The sequence below is a fragment of the Sceloporus occidentalis genome, unplaced genomic scaffold (genome assembly GCF_023333645.1).
Source record: "Sceloporus occidentalis isolate IW3139 unplaced genomic scaffold, rSceOcc1.0.p SCAF_3, whole genome shotgun sequence".
In the NCBI taxonomy this organism is placed as follows: domain Eukaryota; kingdom Metazoa; phylum Chordata; class Lepidosauria; order Squamata; family Phrynosomatidae; genus Sceloporus; species Sceloporus occidentalis.
The window spans coordinates 214,806,317-214,829,340 of NW_028316983.1; the positions used below are offsets into that span (position 1 = coordinate 214,806,317).

A 23,024-nucleotide genomic window follows, 5' to 3' on the forward strand; every position below is an offset into this window, starting at 1 on the left:
TCCATTTAAATATTGTATAATTCAATATGGTTAAAAATTAATGTTTTATTAATTAAGTCAAATATATTCATTTTTTCTTTAATAAATGCTGTTCAGCTTATCTTGATCAGGCAGAACAACCTTACAGTTCTAGCCTGTTTTTCATTTTCTGCATCCTTGTGTTCTGATTGCCTAGAAGAGTCTGTCAAGAATATTTTGAGTGAACCCATCTCCCCCCCCCCCCCCGTATGCTGAAAAACTGTAATGAATTCAGTGCCTCTTCAGTTGCTATGTGTAGGATGTGTTTTGGATCTTGTCAATCTGTGAAGTAAGATGGAGAATAATTTATTTATCTTTATGTGATTCCTGATGAATCCCAGAATACAGATGATACACACTTAAAATTATGCTCTCATTTAAAATTATTTAGCAAAATAAATACCATCATGTCCTTTAAACACGGAACTCAAGAGGTCAAGTGTTTATCTGCAGAGCTTCTAATGTTATTTTTATAAAGTGATGTACTTTTTTAAAAGAAAGGGAAATATTAAAGTGGCTTATTATTCAGAGAGCAATATGTTAGAAAAGTGTTAGGTGAAAGTGTAATATATAAGTAATCTGTTACTAATGTGTTACTTTTTAGTTTTTTTAATACACCTTAAAAATGCAAAAGGCCAAAAGCTGTCAAAAAGCAAGATTTCAGGAATATCAAGTAAACAGTACTCATTCCATTAAAAATGTAACAATGTTACCAGCTGCTTGTTTTTGAAAATTAGAATGGCTAGCAATTTGACTAATGATGAAGGACTTTATCACACAAGAGACAACTGTCCTCTTCCCATCATTAAATCATTATTAAACCATGTTAATCATCATTGAATCATGTTAATCATGTTAACTCCCATTAATACCAAATGATGTGTCCATTACTGTTTACAGACGGGACAAGAATGGGAAAAGTGTGCAGGGATGTGATAATTCTCCCCTCAGTCATGCAATTAACATGATTTAATGATGAAAGGAGGACGTTTGCCTCCTCTGTGTGATAATCTCCGAAGATAATCTCTGGACCTCCCATGTAAAAGACATTTTGCATATGCCTGAACCCCATTAGAAGTAATGGGGCTCATGCTCGCGGTAGTGTGGTGGCACAGCGGTGTGCGCACGCCACGGGCACATGCACATTGCTCCTTCCAGTGTGTGGTACCGCTTCTTCCATCGCTGCATTCAGCATATGCTAAAAACAGTGTATAATGCACTGTAATTGGCATGATATAGTGGTTTGAGCATTGAACCACAACTATAGGGATGAGGGTTCAATTACCTGCTCATCCATGGAAACCCAGTCGGTGACCTCTCCAGAAAACCCTGTGATAGGTTCACCTTAAGCCAGGCCACCATAAGTTGGGAATGACTTGAAGGCACATAACAACAAATACATGATCAATGATTCTGCTGTTTACTAGTTCGGCCTGAGGCATAAATCCAGCTGTTAGCTCTTAGTAGAATGAACTCATTAAATCAGTGGAGACTTCACAATTGCCAGTTCCAACTGATTCACTGCTAACCCTCCAATATTTCACAGATAAGAACCAGTTTGCTTTTGTATGAGTCTACAGGGAAAGGCAAAATCCCACTGCCTTCACTCCTCTCCCTCTTGCTGATTTTAAAAGGAATTGAAACAGTGAGATGACAGAGGATTAATCAGGTTTGTCCCTACCAAATGGGGACCCACACCTCTCTTTGTTTTCATCACTGAAATGTTGGAGGATACGAGGGATGTTTATGGGGGGGGGGGAATAGACTTCTCACTAACTAATTCAAATTTAAAACTCCTTCTCTTAGACTGAAGTTCATATTGGAAATTAACCATCCATATCAGATTCTATTTCAAAATGAGTAGAGGTTTACAAGAATAACATATTTAGAAATGCATAATTTAAGGTAAAATTAAATTACATATGAAATTATATATTAAATTCTAAACATAGTTCTATTAATGTTTGGAAATGCATATTTAGAGACAAAATATGTTAAAACGTGCAAACACCTGTATGTAAATTTTTGTATGGATTTAAGAACATTGCAGATTGATGCAGAAACAAAATACTTAGGTGAACATGTGGAAAAAAACTGAGCAGCTCTATTGAGCAGTATCAAGATTCATAACTAAAGGGAGTTATCACTGTGCTGACATTTCTGGCAATGTCATCAGATAGCAGAGGTCCAAATTAGACTTATCAGGCATTCTCTCTCAGCCTTGGATGGAAACCTAGCACTTGACTTACATTTTTCCTTATGTTTCTTGATATATCTGATATATATGATGTAAATTCACTAGGGGACTATAATATAGCAACAGACTACGGAAACATGACTACAATTTACTTGAGGATGTTGTGTCTATACTATGTTACCAATGCTGGACAATGTACTAGCTCTTAATCCATATAGTTTCCTCTGTCCTTAGATTAGTAGCTATGGAAATAGTGTGTTTTTTAAATATTAAACTTTTAAAGACATGCAGCTGCACCATCCTTTTCGATGGCAAGCTCCAGCTAGAGATGCAGAACATTCTCAGTCTTTATTTCACTGTATTTCTCACAGTACCACCTGTATTCTCAGCCCCTCCTTTGTTCATAAAAGGTTGAGAGACACTTTTTCCTTCTTATGAAAGAATTCGTGTTTATTGTTTTCTCAGTAAAAATACTTGGGTGCATTTTTAATCTGCACATTTTTTCAGGTATTTGACTCTTTGGCAAAAACCAGTGTGTTGAAATCTTTTCAGTTTTTGCCTGTTGACTTTTTATGTGAATTTTATTTCTAGAAATCAGAAAAACTATTTTTTTTATTTAAATGACCAGAATCCCTCTATAAAATAGCTACTAGCCATTTTGATGAGGGTTCTGAAGTTGCAGCCCAAACCAATACCTTTTCCAAACTTGGTTTATTATTTCCAAAATGCATCACAAGGCTCTCAGTTGTGTGCATTCTGAAGGTGAGATATCTTTTGTTTTTAAGCTTGTCTCGGGAAGTAGGAAATTGCTATTTTGCCAAGAATCTCTACAATGAAGTAATTTTCCATCTTTGTTTACAGGAAGTCACCTGATTTCATTTACCTCCAATATAGCTTCTCTTCCAAGTGGCCCCAACATTCATTAAGCTGTTCTTGCCTTCTACATTAGGCAGTTGTTGTTAAACTTCTGCAAACCTTGCTATTTCCTTAGGTCTGCTGATATCTGTCTTGTGCCTAGATGGTGCAATTTTAGTTACATAAGGACTGGCACTTAGGAGATAATATGAACCTGCCAGAACCCCGAGATCTTCAGGGGAAGACCTTGGCTTGGTTCCACCACCATCACAGGTTTGTTTGGTGAAGATGCAAGAGAGCCTTCTCAGTGGTTGCTACTACCCTTAGGAATTCCCTTCAATGAGAGGTTAGGCTGCTCCCCCTGCTCTACTTTTGCCAGCATGCAAAATATATTTTTTTCAAGCAGCGTTTTAATATACAATTGTATCCAGGGAGGCTTTTTACTGAAGTGTTTGCTTTGGTATGTTTTTAGTAGTTTTATATTTTTAACTTAGTATTAGATTTTACATTTTGACTGGTTTAATTGTATTTTAAAATTGTACTGTTTTGTTGTTGTTGTTGTTGTTGTTGTTGTTTTTAGAGAACTTTTGGGAGCCACCTTGGGGCTGGTTTGGGAGAAAGGAGGCATATGAAAATAAACAAACAAATAAAAATACTAGAGATTTTTGGACAGAGGTCACATTTCTAAGAGGTCACTCTGAAAGACATTTCACACAGTGGCTCAGCACAAATCAAAACTATCAGTCATGGACAATTACAGTTAATATGAATATTTATAAATTATCCCACAAGAAAGAGCTATGATTCAGTCACATGAATGGTCTAGAACCTGTTTCCCCCAGAACATTTTCCAATGCAGAAAAGCCTCTGTTCCCAGCATAACTTTGATTTTAATTATTTAGATATATTTCCAAATTTCTTTATGTTTTCTTTAAACATGATATAATCAAATAAAATATCTATTTATATGTCTGTCTTTCATCTGGTAGTATTTTAGTCTACAATCCTATATCCATTTATTTGGAAATAGAATATCTTGAACTCTATGGGAGTTATTTCTAAGTAGCAATAGCAAGTACATGAAACTTGTACAGGATTGTCAAAGATAGGAAAGTTACTGAAAAAATGGTGTGTGTGTGTGTGTGTATTCAGTCAAATCTTTATTTGGTGCTCCGTCCAGATATATTATAGTGCTTTTTCTTTACGAGGGGAGTAGGTCACACGCTGACCAGTTTTCTGAAGTCTGCTACTTTCTTTTTTCATTAGCTCATTTCTTTGTTCTTCTGTCAGTTCCACCACTTCTTCAGTTTTATCTCTATAAAATATCACTGCTCCATCATCACACATATAGAGAGGCCAATGATGTATATATAACTAATCCCTAAAAAGTTTTTTACGAGTCAATTATGTTAATGGTGAAAAGAGGACATTTATAAAACACTAATTTAAAGTTGGTGTAAAAACAACTGTGATATGTTATAACACTGAAAACCTTACCAGTAGGAAGGTGGAAAACCCCACTTAAGTTTTTTTTTTTTAAAAAAAACAAAAACAAAACAAAACCATGATCAGAAAAAAATGCGAAGAAACAGTCCAAAAGTGTAATTTTTCTTATGAAAAGTCACATTTACAATTGGTGTCTCAAATGCCCAGCTCTCTTATGTTATCTGTTTCTTCCCTGGAATGAAACTACTTTTCTACTATGGCTGTTCAGATCTTTCCAGTCCCCCCCCCCCCACTATTTTTTACCAGTGACATCTAAGATTTCTTTAAATTTATCAGGACATGGACAAAAAAAGAGAGAAATCCAGAGCAACCACCTAACAAGATCACCATTCAAATGTTGTCCCATATTAGATACAGGCTTGAATTGATTGATCATTATAATTGCGTAGCAATGGTTTTTCTTCAATGGGGCCCAAATACCCTAAAGGCACTAGATTGTATTTGATCTTGGAAACTAAACAGGGTCAGTCCTGGTTAGTACTTGGATAGGGGACTGCCAAAGAATGCCAGGTGCTGTGGGCTATATTTCACAGGAAGCAATTATAAAAACCATCTCTAAGTATTCCTTCCCTAAGAAAACTCTATGAAATTCATCAGGTTTCCATAAATTGACAGTTGACTTGAAGGTACCTACACAGAGAGAGCTGCATTATTAGTTTTCCCCCTGTTCCTGCTTATAATGGCTACAGATGTTTCAAGTCTGCCTTGGGGGTACTTCATTTTTGAAGTCAAGAGTTAACTGCAATGGCTTCTCATATTCCTCTTTGAAGTCAGTGATGATGTCTGTATCAGCAGCAGCAGTTACAACAATATCACTGCACGGAAGACAATAGATAAGCCAGTTTCAATTCAAATAAATTTATTTCTTAAAACACTAAATAGCATAAAATCTAATCACACATTAAATCCTCCTTAAATTGCTTTGTGTAAGAAAAACCCTAATTTGGGGGAAAACAAACAAACCCTTAGTTATTATTACCATTTTACCTAGCCTTGCCTCCAGTGACCTTAAGTGTTAGAGTGCAGGGTTCTCCATGCTTTTATACTAAACCAACAGTACAACAAGTATGTTGTAGTACCCCACATATGCACATAACAGTAACAAAAAGATTTACAACTCAACTGAAAAAAAATAGCCATTGAGTTTTCTAGACAGTGGTGTTCTTAGCACTCTTATCTTTAGCAATATTTTTGCAGAAAGCCCACTGGTGAATAGAACTCATAGCCCCAAGCAGACTGGATGGGTCTCCAGCCACCACCACAACTACAGTGGACCCTTGTTATACACGGGGTTTGGCTCCAAGATCCCCCGTGTATAACAAAATCCATGTATGCTCAAGACCCATTAAATATAATGACATAACAAAATGTTGTCTCTTATAAAAAATGGAAAATCAAGGTTTGATATATGAAATGTATACTTTTTAAAAACATTTTCAAACTGTGGATGCTTGAATCCATGTATAAAAAATCCATGTATAAGAAGGGCTGACTGTACTTCTTCTTCTTCTTCTTCTTCTTCTTCTTCTTCTTCTTCTTCTTCTATTATTATTATTATTATTCCCCTTGCTTTTTCTTGATATAGTGATTCAAGGCAGCTAACAACAAATTTAAAATACTTAATCTGCAGAACCACTACCAGCTGCTTAGGGATGTAAATACCCCGATGGCACCAGATCCTATATGATCTTAGAACCAGGGTCAGCCCTGGTTAGTACTTAGATGGGAGTCTTCCAATAAACGCCATGTTGCAGGCTATGTTTCAGAGGAATGAACTGGCAAAACCACCTCTGAGTATTCCTTGCCTAGGAAAATCTTATGAAATTGATGGGGTCACCATACGTCTACAGGTGACTTAAGATACATGTGCACACAGTGTTCTTATCCATGTTACTAAGAAATATCATTTTAAATATTCCTTAGAGATAAAATAAATGCATTTCTTTTTCAAACTTACAAATTAGACCTATCTATCTACAACTGCAAATATTAATGTAGTATTCTCTGCTTTTGCCCCAAAGTATGCATATGAAAATGTTGAAAATTGATTACATTACACCCACTTCCTCTCTGCCTTTGTTTTCATCTGTTCTTTGTCTCTTATCTCTCTTCTGCTTTAAATTATTCTCCATTATTATTTTGTTAACTGTAACCCTTCTATTATTATTCATGTCTTCCTCACCACTGTTCTTCTTCAGTGTCCTGTGTTTTCAGCTCTGCCTTTCATTTCATCCATCCACTCCATGCATTCTTCCCTCTTTTGTTTCTCCATATAATGGCCTATCCATCCATGCACTCTTCTCTTTTGCCACTTTCCTAGGTGACCACTGTCTGTCATCTCCTCCATCTCATCTCCTTTCTTCTCTTCATGCCCTCCTCTTCCATTCCTCATTCTCTTCTTGTCCATCTCATCCATTCAGAATCAAGATTACCTATGGGGTCACTTCTCCTAGTATAATCTGGCTGATACACGCAAGTCTACTGGGAGATATTTACTTCAACTAGATTGGCAATTGTCACCCAGAGGACTTTTTTGTCAGCTGCCATTAGAATGTGGAATGATCTGCTGGGAGAGATTCTACAGCTAAACATGCTGTCTGAATTTGAACAAGTGTTAAAGACCTGTTTCTTCCAACAGACTTTCCAAGTTGATTTTAAGCTATGAATTGGTACATTTTTATTACCATCTCTGGAGGATTTTATTGGTTGTCTTAATCCTATGTTTATGTGTTTTAATTTATGTGTTTAAATGGTTTCATGTGTATTTTAATCTTTGTTGTAAGATTAATAATAATAATAATAATAATAATAATAATAATAAGAGATAAAGTGTGGTGTAGTTTGGACTATGACTCTGGAGACCAGGGAACCCCACTGGGTGACCTTGGACAAGTTACATTCTCTCATCCTGAGAAGCTGGCAAAACTCTCCCTGAACAAATCTTGCCAAGAATATCCTATGATAGGCTTGCCTAGGGTCTCCATAAGTCAGAAATGACTTGAAGGCTTACAACAACAAGAAGAACAACAATCACTATTACTTGTATTATTCTACCTCCCACCCAAATGCTTTCTTTTCTCAGATGTGCCTCTGAACCATAGAGACATCAGGATGCGAACGGCACCATGGGACTCTCTCCCTTCTTTTCTCTCCTACTTGTTGTCCCTGCTACCATGTACCACAAAGTAAAAAATTCCAAAGAGCATGGTGAAGGTGAACAGCAAAGTTGGGGAGGGGCTGGGAAAGTGGTAATGAAAACACCATTCTATGCCTGGGAAAATTCCATAAAATTAAACCAAACCAAATCTAGCTAAAGATTAGTTGTAGTCATTTTGGCATTTGACATTTGAAAATCCTCCCTTACAAGTTCAAGATATTATCTAGCAGCAGTAGTTTTTTGTAAAATGGAGTTTGTACTGTTCAGCTTTCATACAATGTAGGGAGACACCTAAAAAGAAAAAAACACATTAAAAAGGTCATGATGCTATTTCTTCTATGGAGAAGTACATTACTTACAATTCCTGCAATAAATGGCATATAGAAGAAATCTCGTCATAGTTCACATGAGAACCATTTTTAGTCAAAATTAAATTAGCTTCTAGTGCTTACATCTTTTCTTCAGAAAAATATTCCTGATCATGAACAAGAATGTGAAAATTTACTCAGCCTCATTTTCATTGAATTTCTCATAATTTCACCAGTTTGTTGTTGATAATGCCCTCGAGTCAATCTTGACTCATGGAGCCCCTGTGGATGAGATATCTGTAAGACACCCTGTCCTCTACTGTTCTGCTTTGGTCCTGTGATTTTAGGCCCCTGACCTCCTTGATATAGTTTATCCATCTATTCAAAGGTGAGGGCAGAAGAAAGAGAGGATGACCAAATATAAATGTGGTCTTCCTCTCTTTCTACTGTCTTCCACCTTTCCTAGCATTATTGTCTTTTCTAATGAGTCTTTCCTTCTCATGATGTGGCCAAAGTATGACAGCCTCAATTTGATTATCTTGGCTTCCAGGGAAATTTCTGGCTTTTTTTGCTCAGAGACCCATTTGTTTGTCTTTCTGTCTATCCATAATATTCTCAGTTCTTTCCCCCAGCACCACATTTCAAATGAGTTGATTTTCCTCTTATCTGCTTTCTTTGCTATCAGCTCTTGCATCCATACTTGGTGATGGGGAATGCCATGCCTTGGACAGTTCTAACCTTAGTATTCATTTGCATATCTTTCTGCTTTACGAACTTGTCTAGTTCCTTCATAGCTGCCCTTCCCATTCCTAATCTTTTCCACAAGTATTCTCATTATATTTAACTTCTGTATTTTTTTGTGAGACACTTTAAGAAAATAATAATCATCTAATATTTATGTTAATGTTCCTCTTGATGGCAGGCAATAGAAAACAATGCATATGTCTGAATTAATAAGTTTGCAATGAACCAGTTGGAAACATTTTTTTTAAAGAAAAATCCTTTTTGTCCAAATCCAATATTGAATGTAACTTGATTTTTACTCCAAATTAAATAAGCAAAATGGCAACAATATCTGATATTCTGGTACAGAGTTAGGTACACCCAACTCTGTTTGAAGGATACCTAGCTAGCTGTTGGATTGTGGTCATTGTTTTCTATGGAACTGACTTCCAAATAACAACATCTGCTCACCAGAGGTACACCCTCCAGCAAAACTTGCAAAGATTAGGTTCCTTGGCTAAAACCAGTAAGGAAGAAAGAACCAGCAACAGGATGTAAAGGAAAATGGTAGTGAATGCCTTCTCTTTCTCTAGTCCAGTAGTCTTGCAAAGTATGTTGACATGATGACAGAAAAATAGTTACTAGTTCAATCCTAGAGTACTTGGACTGTATGATAAAATGACCCTGTCTGGTTCTCTTTGTTTTATCAGCACAGAAAGTAAATTTAACATTAGCTGGTAAACATGAAAACACATAACTTTCTGTAATATTTTCTGTTACAGAAAATTCCATTATATATATTTTAAAGCATTAGTCAACTGGTATAAAAACTCGATAATTGAACTACCAGTTCCTGCATTTCCGTGAATTGTTGTTGCTGTGTTTTTTTGTTAACTGCTTTCAAGTTAACTCTGGCCAATGGTGACCGCCCTGAATGAGACGCTTCCAAGATCCCCTGTCTTCAGCTCCTGCAGCCTCAGGGCTGTGAGCCTTGAATCTGTCTATCTAGTATGTGGTCCTGCTCTCTTTCTACTGCCATCCACCTTTCCTATCATTATTGCATTTTTAGTGTCATGCCTTCCCATGATACGGCCAAAGTATAACAGCTTCAATTTAGTATCCTTTGTTTCTAGGGAGAGTTGAGGTTTGATGTGTTCTAGGACCGGTTTGTCTTTTTGCTTGTCTCCAGCACCACATCTCAAATGAGTTGATTCTTTATATCAGCTTTCTAAACTGTCCAGTTCTCACTTCCATGCATAATGATGGGAATATGATGGCTTGGATGATCCTAACTTTAGTGTTCAATTTTATATCTTGGACTTTAAGATCTTGTCCAGTTCATTCTTAACTGCCTTCCCAGTCCTAGTCTTCATCTGATTTCTTGATTGCAATCTCTGTTCTGACCAATGACTGATCCAAAATACAGTAAATCTTTAACTGTACTTCAATTTCCACATCATCTTGATTGAATTTATGTAATGCCTCTGTGGTCATTATTTTTGTTTTTTTAATGTTCAGCATTAATCCTGCTTTAGCTCTTTCTTCTTAAACTTTCTTTAGTAATTGCTCCAAATCTTTGTTGTTTTATGCAAATAGTATGTTGTCATCTGCATATATTAGACTGATGATGATCCTGCTTTCGATCTTCATTCCTCCTTGCTCTAAACTGTTCTGCAGATGATCTTTTCTGCATACAAGTTGAACGAGTAGAGTGATAGAATGCAAACCGTTTTTACTTCCTTTCCAACTAGGATCCATTCTGTTTCTCTGTTCTAATGGTAGCCTCCTGTCTTGAGTACAGTTTACACCCGAAGATAATCAAATGTAATGGTACATCCATTTCTTTAAGATCAGTCTATAGTTTTTTTTTATGATCTATGCAGTCAAAGGCTCTGCTATATTCTATAAAGAACATGTTGACTTTGTTCTGGAATTTGCTGGTGCACTCCATTATGCATTGTATGCTTGCAATGTGCTCCCTAGTACTTCTTCCTTTCCTGAACCTTGCTTGCACCTCAGGGATTCCTTGCTCCTTATGTGGTAGGAGTCTGTCCAGTAGAATTTGGAGCATTACTTTGCTTGGATGGAAAATTAATACAATGATCCTGTAGTTACCACAATCTTTTGTGTCTCCTTTTGGGAGGATATGAATTTATAGTGATTGTTACCAATCTGTGGGCCATTTTTTTGTTTTCCACATTTTTTCAGATTTTAGTTGATTCTGTTTCTGTAAATTGCAGCAGTTCTGTTGTTATCTCATCTGTACAGCTGCTTGATCTCACCTAGGGAATCTAGGGATTCTGCGGTCCTTAGAAGCTCTATTAGAGAACTATAATTCACTCTATAACTACTATTCTAGAGACATCTGGCACAGAATTCTAAGCACCTCACCAAACTATTGATCTCTGGATTCTCTAGGGTAGCCATAATGCTATGAAATAATGTGTAGAATATTACACTCTAGTCTGGCATTTTAACTATTATCACCACAATGGCTCTCAAGATTTCTTCTAACACTTCCTCACTCTGAATGTCATTACACTTTAGCTGAGAATAAAATGATCAGCAAGATTTAAATATAAATTAAGTGTCATGTTCTAGCAGATAAGAAACATACTGATATTGTATCTGAACACTTACTGTTAGAGGACATCACATTGCAACCTGTCACCAAAGTTTGACAGGAACTCACCTGCATCTGTCTACTACTTTGTATCTCTTTGTAAAAGCCTCTATACTTACCCTGATTTGCTCTATTACCAAATTTTCCCTTGCCAACTATCAGTTTTCCCTACTACTACTGAAATTTATGGTCTATTACACTAACACTGATATTGTACCTGTATACTCCTGTATATTTGGCCCTCTAAGCATGCATGCCAGGAGTGTATTAGCAAGTGCCATGGCAGTTGTGTTGGCATGGGCTGAACATCTATGTTATGCATGCTAACCCAGCTTCACTGTCCACAAGTATGCAAACGGTGTGCTTTTTTGCCCTTGATTCTTTTGGGCTGTTATTGTGTGCCTTCAAGTTGTTTCCAATGTATGTTGACCCTAAGATTAACCTTGTTGCTGTTATTGTTGTTGTCTGTTTGTGCCTTCAAGTCATTTCCAACTTATTTCAATCATTTTTTAAAAATAATTTTTATTCATTTTAAAAAACATTAACAAACATTATATGTATATAAAATTACACACATTCTTATCCATACATACATTGACAAACAAAACAGTAAATATGATTACATCAGTCTTTCACACATTCACTACTTCCTTACTGCTGATTTGGAGATATTTCCCTCTAGATTTTTGGTTATCTTTAATTAAACAAAATAAACCTTCTTTTCTTCTGACAAACTTCAACATTCTTCATTACCTCAAACATAAATAACTTGTGAATTTACTTTAACTAAACAGATGACAGGAAATTAGTAAAAATTATAAAAAGAGAAAGAGAAAAAGAGAAGCGAGGGTGCTACTCTGATATCTGAATCCTTTGTATTGATCAATATTCTCCCTTTTTACAGTCTAATTAACCCCCATAGTTATTATTTCCCCCCAATTTAATCGGCGGTAGTCTATTATTTCTTCCCAGTCTTCTTTATATTTATTTGAGTTCTCATTCCTCAATCCTTTGTTAGTTTATCCATCTTGAGTAGATCAAGAAGTTCTAATGTCCATTCATCAATTGTAGGGATCTCACTTGTTTTCCACTTCTTTGTGTAGATTATTCTCACTGCTGATAACATATAGAATAACATTTTGCCAACTTTAAATCTGAGTTGAAGACCACCCTGTTCAGGGAAATGTTTCCAGACACTGTGTGAATATTTATCTAATAATTGATAAGATAGTGGATGTTGACGTTTTGTTGCCTTTTTAAAAACTAATTCTATTTTATATTACTACCTACTGTTTATATGTATTTTGTAGATTGTACGCCATTGGCAGGGTTTATTTATTGATTATCTGTATGTACAGTGCTGTGTACATTTACAGTGCTATAGAAATAAACTATAATAATAATAATAATTAGAACAACAACAACTTTTTTCTCTGTTGCATCCTCCAACATATTTAACAAAAAAAAAAAAAAAATTCTGGTGTACATTTCAAATCAATGTTTATAATGTTTTAAACTTCAAAGTATATTTGCTTCCAATATATCTTCACTTTTATACATGTCCACCACGTGTGAAAAATTGAACTGTTTTCTTCCTGCATTTCCAACATAAACGGCTATTATTTTTGTACATTTTACACAACTTATCAGGTGTTAAATACCACCTCAACTTATTTCAGTCTTAAGGTGAACCTATCACAAGGTATTCGTTGCAAAATTTGTTTAGAGAAGCCTTGCCCTTGCTTTCCTCTGAGGCTAAGAGAGTGTGACTTGCCCAAAGTTACCCAGTAGGTGTCTATGACTGATTCAAACTCTAGTCTCTGTACAAACTCTGTACAGCCCCTTAATTCAGATGGTAGGGAGGACCATCTGCAGGGTGGCACCTCCCCCTTTGGCCATGGGGTCACTGGTAGATTTTCAAATTCAAGGAAATTTAATGTCCATTTGCAATTCAAAGAAGATGTTTCCGTGGAATCCAGAATGTCTCCTTCCTTTGTGAAGGATAACAGTGAGAATGAAATGACCTTTCTGGATAGAAATAAAATCCAAACTGAGAAAGAACACTCGGGGCCATAATGTTCAATTTGCGGTTTGGGTTGGCATTATAAGTCATTGAAATTTGTAAATCTGAGCTTGGGTTGGGAGGCACCGTTGACAATATAACTAATTAATATTGGAAGCTATGGAAAAGTAGCTTTGTAACTATTAACATCTGCTGGACTAACATACCCTCCAGTTAGGATGATGTTAGCAATATTTCTTTCAAAACAGATAAATATGCTTCCAATGACCTCATTATATTTTCATCTATTTTGGAATCCATTCTCAGAAAAAAAAAAAGGTTTTCTGATTTAATGAACATTTCCCTGGTTACAAATGCAGATGTTACTGAAGAACAAAGGAGTGGTCAGAGCTGGAAAAACACACCCTCACAACCCCAGTGGCCTTGGATGGAGCTCAAAATGTGTGCATTGCATCCTCTAAGGGACATGCATCGCTGTAGCTAGAGAACCATGTAATGTTTTGCAATCTAGCTTGAAAATAGGGAGGGAATTAATTATCGCAAATGTGCCAATAAACTGATGCCATTAAATTTAGGGCTGGCCTGGCTTATATTTATATGGGCTGGAAAGATGACACAGTTAGGATATGAAATTATGACATTTTAATGAGACCATTATAAAAATATTTGTATCACTCCCTACATGAATAGATTTCTAGTTTAATTTAAGACACAGATAAGATACACTTAGCCCCAGCATACTCCTAAAGATATGGTGTGTTTATGTGTGAGAGAATCCATGATGGTGAATAAATTATCAAATCTAATGTCCTGCTTCCTCTCTGTGGTCTAGCAGAAGGCCAGGGAATGGATTGTGATAAATGGAGAAGTATTAACTACACCTGCACTAGGGCAGGCATAATATAGGCCATGTTGAGTTGCATGCCTGGGAAATGAGTGGGTTTAGATCCTGTACATCCATGACCTCCACTGATGTTCCCAGTATGCCTTGTTTGAGAAATCACTAGCAGCAAACCATTTTTCCATTCTGGTAAACAACTCTCTCTGCTACCATTCCTAGAAGACATCTGGGAATAGACACAGGTGTACAGAATTCAGTAGCCCCCACACATTGTCTTCATTTGCTTCAGACTGATCCCTTGAAGTTTTTCATAAAATATACCCACTTGCTAATTTATTTGATAGGCTTTGCTTCTCTATTGTATATATATCCTAATAAAAATGTATTATTAAAATGTAAAGTAAAAATCATTCTGAATGGAATAATTACAGATTGCAAGTCCATATGTAATTAGGAATTACATAAATAACAAATATTTTAATATAAATACAGGCAGGGCATTCAGTGAGTAAAATATAAACTGTTCATTAGCATACTTTTGCTCTTATCATGAAACAAGAAACACCCTATTCCTATGTTAATTCACAAATGTGTTTACAATTCACAAACTTGTGTAACAAAGTGAAGCCATGTAAGAAATATCTATATCTATGTATAGCCATGAGTTTTGACTTTGCTCTACTTTTAATGAAGGCTTTTGAGAAGCTGCTTTGAGTTTTGTGCAGAGAGAAAGGCAGGATATACATTAAATAAAATGAATATATAAATAATATAAATAAAAATCCTTATTTCATTAAGCAATTTCAGGGTACTGTAAGTTACAGGACAGCATTTTAAGTAACAGGTGGGGTTAGATGGTTAATAAGATGCTGATTCCCCCCCCCCCCCCCAGTATGTTGATAACTAGATTGATTTTTTTTGTTTTGTTTTATTGATATCTTATTAATGCAGTTAGGATGGAAGGCATAGCATCTGGGATATTAAAAAGGCCTAGTAGTATTCTGCTTACAGCAAAGGGCTCTCTGGAGCTGTCGTTCCTTTTCCATCTCTTGCAAAGCTGAGTTGAGAGACTTTTGGACCAGCATTTGAGACTCACTGAGCCCCTTTACAGACCGCCTGAAAAGGGCGGTCTGCCGGCGCCTCCGCTTGCTGCGCAAGAGAGCCGCAGCTTCCATACCGCGGGGCGCACTCACGGCATCATTTCCGCCACGCGCCATGTGGATGCTAGGTGTCCACAACGTCAAAATGGTGGCGCCCATGTAGAACAGGTGCCGCCATTTTGTACGCGCTCGGCGCATACTAGGCTTATGGGCGTCTGGAAAGGACCCCCCTTTCTAACCCTAGTACGTGCCGAGCACGTACTAGGGTGCCCGTTTGTAACGGGCCTGAGAGAAAGAAAGAAGTTGGTAACATAAGCTTTTGTAGACTTCAGTCTACTTCCTCAGATGCATGAAGTAAAATGTCCAGGAACAAACTTTCATAAACGTGCTATATACAATGCTATATACAATGGTTTCCCAGCACACTACACACATCATAATGCTAGTTAACTCCTCAAATTTTCTTGATCAATTAATCACATCTGCTTTTTGGTTACCAGCCAGCATCACACTACATTCCAACACCCAACATCTATGTGGTTATTTGCTCACCTTGGCTTTAGGCAACATCCTTCCTCCTGTCCGTGTCCTCCGATGACCATAATTAGACCAGAACGTGTCACCACATAATCATACCTGCTAGTTTTCCATTTTTGTTACTATTCACATTGTCTGCTTGTAAAGGATTGTGCCTGGACACTTCACTCCATGCATCACAGGAGGCAGTCTACAAAGGGTTATGCTGCCAACTTCTTTCTTTTTCTGAAAGGCACTACAATACTTTTTGCTATAATACCCCTTTACATACTGATGTAGACTAACATGGCTATATCTTTGGATTTATGAAATACTGACTTTGGCAGGTTATAGACCGCCATTTCGGACGTCCTCAGGACGTCCCATTTTTAAAAAGGGGCGTCTCTTCTAGATGCCCCTTTCCCTATCACGGACTCAGTCCGTGACAAATGGCAGCGGCCGTTCCACACGGCCGCCGCCATGTTTACGTCTTGGACGCATAGCATCCAGACAGGTCGCGGCGGTTATGACGTCGCGGGTGCGCCATGGGCGCCTCGCAACATCATAACGGCGCCGCAGGAAGAAGCTCCATTTTGGAGCTTCTTTTTTGCTCCGTGAGGGAGTTGCGCGGTTTGTATGCTGCGACTCCCTCGTGGAGCAAAGAGCAGCGCCTGCAGACCGCCGCAAAGTGGTGGTTTGTAACGCCTCTTTGATTGAGAGGGTCAAGTCACAGGGCTTCATGTCCTCTTCTACTCTTAGACTGAAATCCCCTTGCCCACAAATCAGTTCTGTGGTCCCAGGGTTCTTTAGGAATGACCTCTGCAGCATCATTGAATATAAAACTAAGGACGCCTCAGACCACAAAGTAATTTGACCATCCTTTGGATTATGGTCTTTGTCTCTTTGACTATATCATTTCATACCACATCACATTTTCTTTTCCCATGCCCATTTTTATAGCATATATTGCCTTGCATTTGTATACAGTAATATCATTTTAGTTGTTTTTAAAAATTGCAGCTGGTTTGGAATTGCTTTAGTTGCCTTTGTGACCACTAGGAATGGTCTTACATGGTGCTGCTAAACTGCTAGAAATAATCTTTGGTTGGTAGTATGTTAATTTTCACATTGGATTCTGCTACAAATTTTTATTAACATAATTTCAATGTAGAAATGTGTGTGTGTGTGTGTGTGTGTGTGTGTGTGTGTGTGTATACATGGATAATTTTTCTTTTAAGTGGCAAGTCAGGGGAAAAACATAATATATGAAGCCACACACTTCTTCTGGGTCATGCATGTATTAAGAGCGGAAATGCTACACAAATTACGTTAACTGTCTAATCAGAACATATTGGCTATGATTATCTTAAAGATCATATGTTTTCTTTTAATTTGTATGCAATTTCTTACCAGCCAGCCAGTTCAGTAGTAGCTTTTGACACCTACAGGACAGATTCCTTGAGAACATTTAATGACCACTTAGACAATGTTGTGGCAGTGCTTCTGTATATTCAGGGTTTCCAGAGCTCAGGCCTGGCACTGACCCTCATGATCTTTCCCTTGCCTCCAGGGTGTCAGAAGAAATCTCAGGATTGAAAAGATTTGGTGTGTTTTTTTTAAAACAAACAAACAAACAAACACAAACCACACTGCAGGCTGTTGCGGGCTGACTTGGATTTACTGTCATAGATTCACTAGGGCAGTGGTTCCCAAAACCTTTGGGGCTAACACCCACATTTATCTTGGCTGACATACCTAGCAACCCCAATACCTATTTTTTGATATTAGATTTATTGTTTATGCAGCAGCCAGCTGGCCAGCGGCATCTGCCTCAGTTGCACCTCGGTCACCTCCTCCTCTTCCTCTTCTTCAGTCTCTCATGTGTGAATACAACAGTGGCAGTATATCAGGCCTGCTCTTCCCTCTTGCCTGTACAACCTTTTGTCTTGCAATGTCTGATGAAAGAAAACAGACTGGCAGTGCAACACTAACCTGCTAGCCAAATCTTGGGAAAGCTCACAAAGTTTAAGGATGGTCACATATTTGAAAGCTCCCTTTTGATATCGCTTCTCACCAACTGCCACATGCTCTAACTCCTCATCTCCACCATGGTCCTGTAGGCTGCTGGTCCTATCTTTCCCTCCTTCTCCCCTAGCCAGACCTCCTGGCTAAACATCTTCTTTTCCCCTTAATCTCTAACAGGAGAAAACTGTCATAATTTAAAATTTGTGGGGTTTGAAAAAAATAAAATACTTTGGGCAACTGTGACTGATACTCAATTTTGCATTATTAATATTGCATAGGATCACCAGGGACCACCCATATGACATTGTCTGGGTCTGCCCTATGTAATTTTACCAAGGGCTTCCCCGAGGACTCGGTTTGACCATGAAATCCCATCCTAGGATGCTTCTAACTTGACAACCATATGCACTTTAAGCTTGCTTGTTACTACTGTATCAGCATGCAACGACTAGGGATGTATATTCTTGGCGGTATCCAGTGCCAGCCTAGATACGTACTAGGGTTGCCTCGGGGCATTCTTCCCAGACACCCTGCAACCCTAGTACGTTGTAATGGCGGCACCCTTTCTACATGGGTGTTATGCCCAAGATTGTAAGGGCAACTTGTTTATCCTGAGAGCGTGTAATGAAAACCTCTCCCTCCGTGGACCTATTCACAGCAAGGCTGAGAAAGACATTGAGACACCAAATTTGGGTTTAAACACCATGCATGTAACATTTATTGAATCACACAAGTAACACAAACATTGATTATCAAGAGCTCTTTCACTCACACATTCATACAATACTCACACACACTTTCCTTCCGCCGAACATTGATCAGTTGTTCTCGAAGGCTGGGGATGACACCGTTGCCGCGGATGGTGCCAACAAAATGGAGATGAAAGTCCAGGGTCTTTATACTTTTTCTTCTCTCTGGCTCTTGGCTGCTGAAGTCTTGCAATATTGCAGCCCATTACTCAACTTCCTCTTTTGGGAGGACAGACAGGTTGTTCAGATCAGTCCGTGTTCAAAGCAACTCGTTCTGTTCAAAGTTCTCCATTGTCCTGTCAGTTCCTCATCATGGCGACTCAGGAGATAAGGTTCTTCCCGGTCATGGTTCGTCACACCTGGACGGCACCCCGCTTCAGCTTCCAAGTTTTCAGACTTTCCTCGCCTCGGTTGCCAAATACCTTCGTCACATCAGTGCTTTGCGCGGAACCATCTTGTTTGTTCCTTTAGCTATGTTTAAAGCACAATTCCTTGGTTCTTCAGTTCTTCAGCTCTGGGTTTAAGTCAGAACTCACTCATTCGTCTTACATGGGCGCCACCATTATGATGTCATGGCCGTGCCACAGCCAAACGACGTGGCGCAGACATGACATCCTGGTGCTGCTGCAGGGCACTTGTGGCGCCCTTTCAGTGGCGCCAGAAGGAGCTCCTTCAGCCGTGCATATTGCTGGTGTGGCCTTTAAACAGCCACGCCAGCGCTACAAAGAGAAAGGGGCATGAGGCCCCAAAGACACCCCTTTCCAGGCCATGGGGAAGCGGCATTTTGCTGCTTCCCCAAGGCCAGGAAAAGCAGTGGATCAGGGCCTCTGGGGCTGCCACTGTGACAGCTGAGTCCCCGATCTGTCGGGGAAAGGGGTGGGTGCGTGTCGCCCCAAAGGGGCGGTCTGTATCCTGCCCTTGTTTCATAGCAAAAAGTCAGGCCCAGTTATTTAGCCTTTGTCACCTCTTCCAATTCTAGAAATTCATTATTCATTTTCAAATTGCACCTATACACAGTGACCATGACTTCATAGTATCAATTTTTGTAAATGTTGTGTATTCACTCTTTAGGAGACAAGCCCAGAAGGCCTCTTTGCTAGCAACCTATGCTAGCTTTAAGTTTAAGGCAGAATCTAGTCAAAGCCTGCATCACCTTTTTAGAGGCAAGAATAAGCCTAGACCTATATGACTAAACCAAGGGAAATTTGTTCAGTCAAGTAGTTGTGTTTCTTTACAGTCAGATGTTCTTGCTCTGTGTTCCAGGAGATTTTAATAAATAATTGTTAATGGGAGACATCTGTTGTTGCCGTTTGACATATTTAAATGTAAGTCTCTTCTTCACCTACTAGTTTTGTTTTAAATACAATCTTTACATTTTTGTTTCACTCTTACAATTTTTTTCTTCACTGGCTGTGCATTTATCCTCTCCAGTGCTTGATTTTATGCCACATTTTAAAATAGAGAAAACTATTATATGCTGAGCTGAGGCTTGGTTTTAGATTAGCTCAAAGCAAACTGCATTATTTCCCTTCCAAAATCAATGTGAGTTGATGCTGCTTCACTCTTATAGGATTTCAGGTGCCCTCAATTCTGCTCAAGATCCCAATGAAACATTTTGTGATCTCATGGGGTTATGTTTTTATACAGAGGTTCCTTGTGTTGGAGCAGGATGTTTCCAATCTAGTCACTAAGTACTATGAGTTGGATATTAGCTGCAGCTTCTTCATTCTCAGTTTAAAGAAATTGTGATGCTCTCTTATGTTTCTCCTCCATAGATATTATTTTATACTGTTTTTTTAAAAGAACATATAATTGTGATTGGAAACTGCATTCACATATATAAACTGTTTCAAAATTTTGCACAACTTTTCCTCTTTATGTAATTTTTTGCTTTTTTCACTCTGAAATCATGTTTATTTTTTAAAGTAGCTTTAACTGTTGTCTGTAAAGCATTTGACCCTGCAAGTTTCTGCTTTCCCTCAGCTTTCATCTTTTCTCACTTGTCACTTTCTGACTCCTAGCCACGGCTAGTTCCCTAGCAACAGTGTTCACCCCTAATATTGTATGGCAATCTGCAAGCTACGTGCATTTTCTTCTTGTCAGCCAGGGACACAGCACATTTCTTAGAGCTGAACATCAGGGGTGTAGTGAGTAGTTAGTTTGACTTTACATAGTTGTCCTCTCAAAAGGGATTTTACAGAGTAAAATTACATTCCTTTTGGCTTCTGTAAATATCATCTGTGCAGTTACTTAAATTGGCCTATTATATTATGCTCTCTGTTAATCCAAGAATGGGCCCTCATGTATTTCCTTACAATATGTGTGTGTGTGTGTAATGTCTCCTATAATCAGATCAGTTATATTCATCACAGTCAACAGCCAGAGTGTTTTATTTGTTTTAAATAGACAAATTCTTCTAAAAATACACTCTCATCTATAGATTTTTTTTGTAGTGGGGGGAGACTTAGTAAGAAAAATGTTTAATTTAGGTTGATAATTAATCTACTCATTAACTTCCTACTCTGTACATGTCTACATATCAGTACAGGACACAGCCTTCTATAGATGAAGAGTAAACTTGGCTTTCTGCCTCCATCCCTGCCTTTCTATCTGATTGAGTGAGTGAAAAAGACAGTTGTTCAACAAAGCTGGGTGGTTCTGAGAGAAACATATGTCTGTGTTTTGATAATAACCTTCTTATGAGAGGGACATTCTTCTTATTATTAGAGAACATTTATTCAACTCTAATGTGTCCTGCAGTGATAATATTCCATGACAAGTTGTTTAGAAATGAGGTATTTTATGTAAAAGCATATAAATTAAATCATGAAGTCTTGGAGGGATTATAAAATTAGGTAGTTCTTGAAGTTAGGCCACCAAAGACTAAATAATTAAAAAAACATTGGGTTTAAACCATTCACCATTGTTCTGTTTCTTTGCAGGATGATCTCAAACTTGCATATATAAAAAAGGAAACAGAAAAAGAATGGAAGCACAAAAAGGTAATAAAATAATGGACACCATTGTGAAAAGCTTGGCTAGGACAATATCTAGTGGAATGGGATGCAGTTGTTACGTAAAATTTAAATAAAAATATTCTGTAATCAAAACAGTGTACATGAAAGTTTGAACATCTTAAATCTTTTCAGATACATCTTACATATGTTCAGTAACTGCAAATATATTTTGGGAAGAATCCTGTATCAGTTTGTACTTAATTAAGTAGATAATTTAAGTAACTTCTCCTAGCCTGACCCTACAAAACCTGATGGAAGCATCATCGAGCCATGATCTGATCATTGGAAGAATGGTTCTCTTTGTCCTCATGCAGTTGATACCCAGTAAAATGGGGAGGGAGTTATGATCATGTCAAATAGTATCAAAGCCATTATGAAATATTGTTTGTGAATACAAAACAATTGCCTAACAATAACTGTTTCATATTCATGATCATGACCAAGGGGCTGAACAGACAGCCCCTTTGGAGTGGCTTGCCACCACCCCTTTGAGCTGCCCACCACAACCCCAATCTGGCAGTTTGCTGACTCAAAAACAAGCAGCAAAAGGCCGCTCCTTTTCGAACCCACAAAAAGCTGCCCTTGCTGCCACTGTGGCACTTTTGCTTTTTTTTTTCAGTGAATGTGCATAAATTAAGTATAAGCTGATATAGGTTTCCAGCTTTCGTTTGGTTTATGGCATCCTCTATTTGAGTGTATGAGAGACAGGGAGATGCCCATCTATCTTTCAAAAAATAAATGACTTGAAATTCCCCACTCACAAAAGTGCCATATTTTTGTCACATTTTCCCTGATAATTGAAAGAATGTCATGGAAAAAGGGCAGTGATGCTCATGTGCCCTTCACTGAGATAAGTTTCATGGAGAAATGGAATGCTTGTGTCGATGGAGTTGATAGACATCTTCTTGTAGTCCTCCAAGTCTTGAAAGTGGAAGGAGAAGCCTTAATAGGGATTTAAATGATACTCACAAACCTTGTTGAAAGTGAGGAAGGATGTCTCTACATTGCAGGGAGGGAGTAATCCATCATGGGATTTTTTCATCTTTGAGCAAAACACCAGCCATCCTCCCCCCCTTTTCAATGTTTTCCCCCCACAAATTCCAACATTTTGCCTAAAAAGGAAAAACATAGTGGCTGGGATCCTGCATTGTCAGACACGGCTACAATGACAGACCTCTGTTGTTATAGTGACTTCTGTCAGTGTCACCCTTCAAAACCCTGCCTCTAAAGCTAGGCAGCATCCCAACTTAAGGGTTTCCAAGGCATCGGGAAATGATGACCACAGGGTATATTGAGACAGGCAGCTAGCAGGATCCCTTGGGGGCCTGCCAAAACTGCTTGTCTAAATGTACTCTGCAAAAAGTAA

At 38.0% G+C, this 23,024-nt stretch overlaps 1 protein-coding gene across 1 annotated transcript in view; it reads left to right on the forward strand.

Moving 5' to 3' along the window:
* Positions 1–23,024, forward strand: part of CNBD1 (cyclic nucleotide binding domain containing 1) — a 235,978-nt gene that overhangs the window by 208,039 nt on the left and 4,915 nt on the right. The window contains exon 12 of the mRNA XM_089518379.1: positions 21,584–21,643. Within this exon, the coding sequence (XP_089374505.1) occupies positions 21,584–21,643 (60 nt within the window). The remainder of the gene's footprint in view (positions 1–21,583; positions 21,644–23,024) is intronic.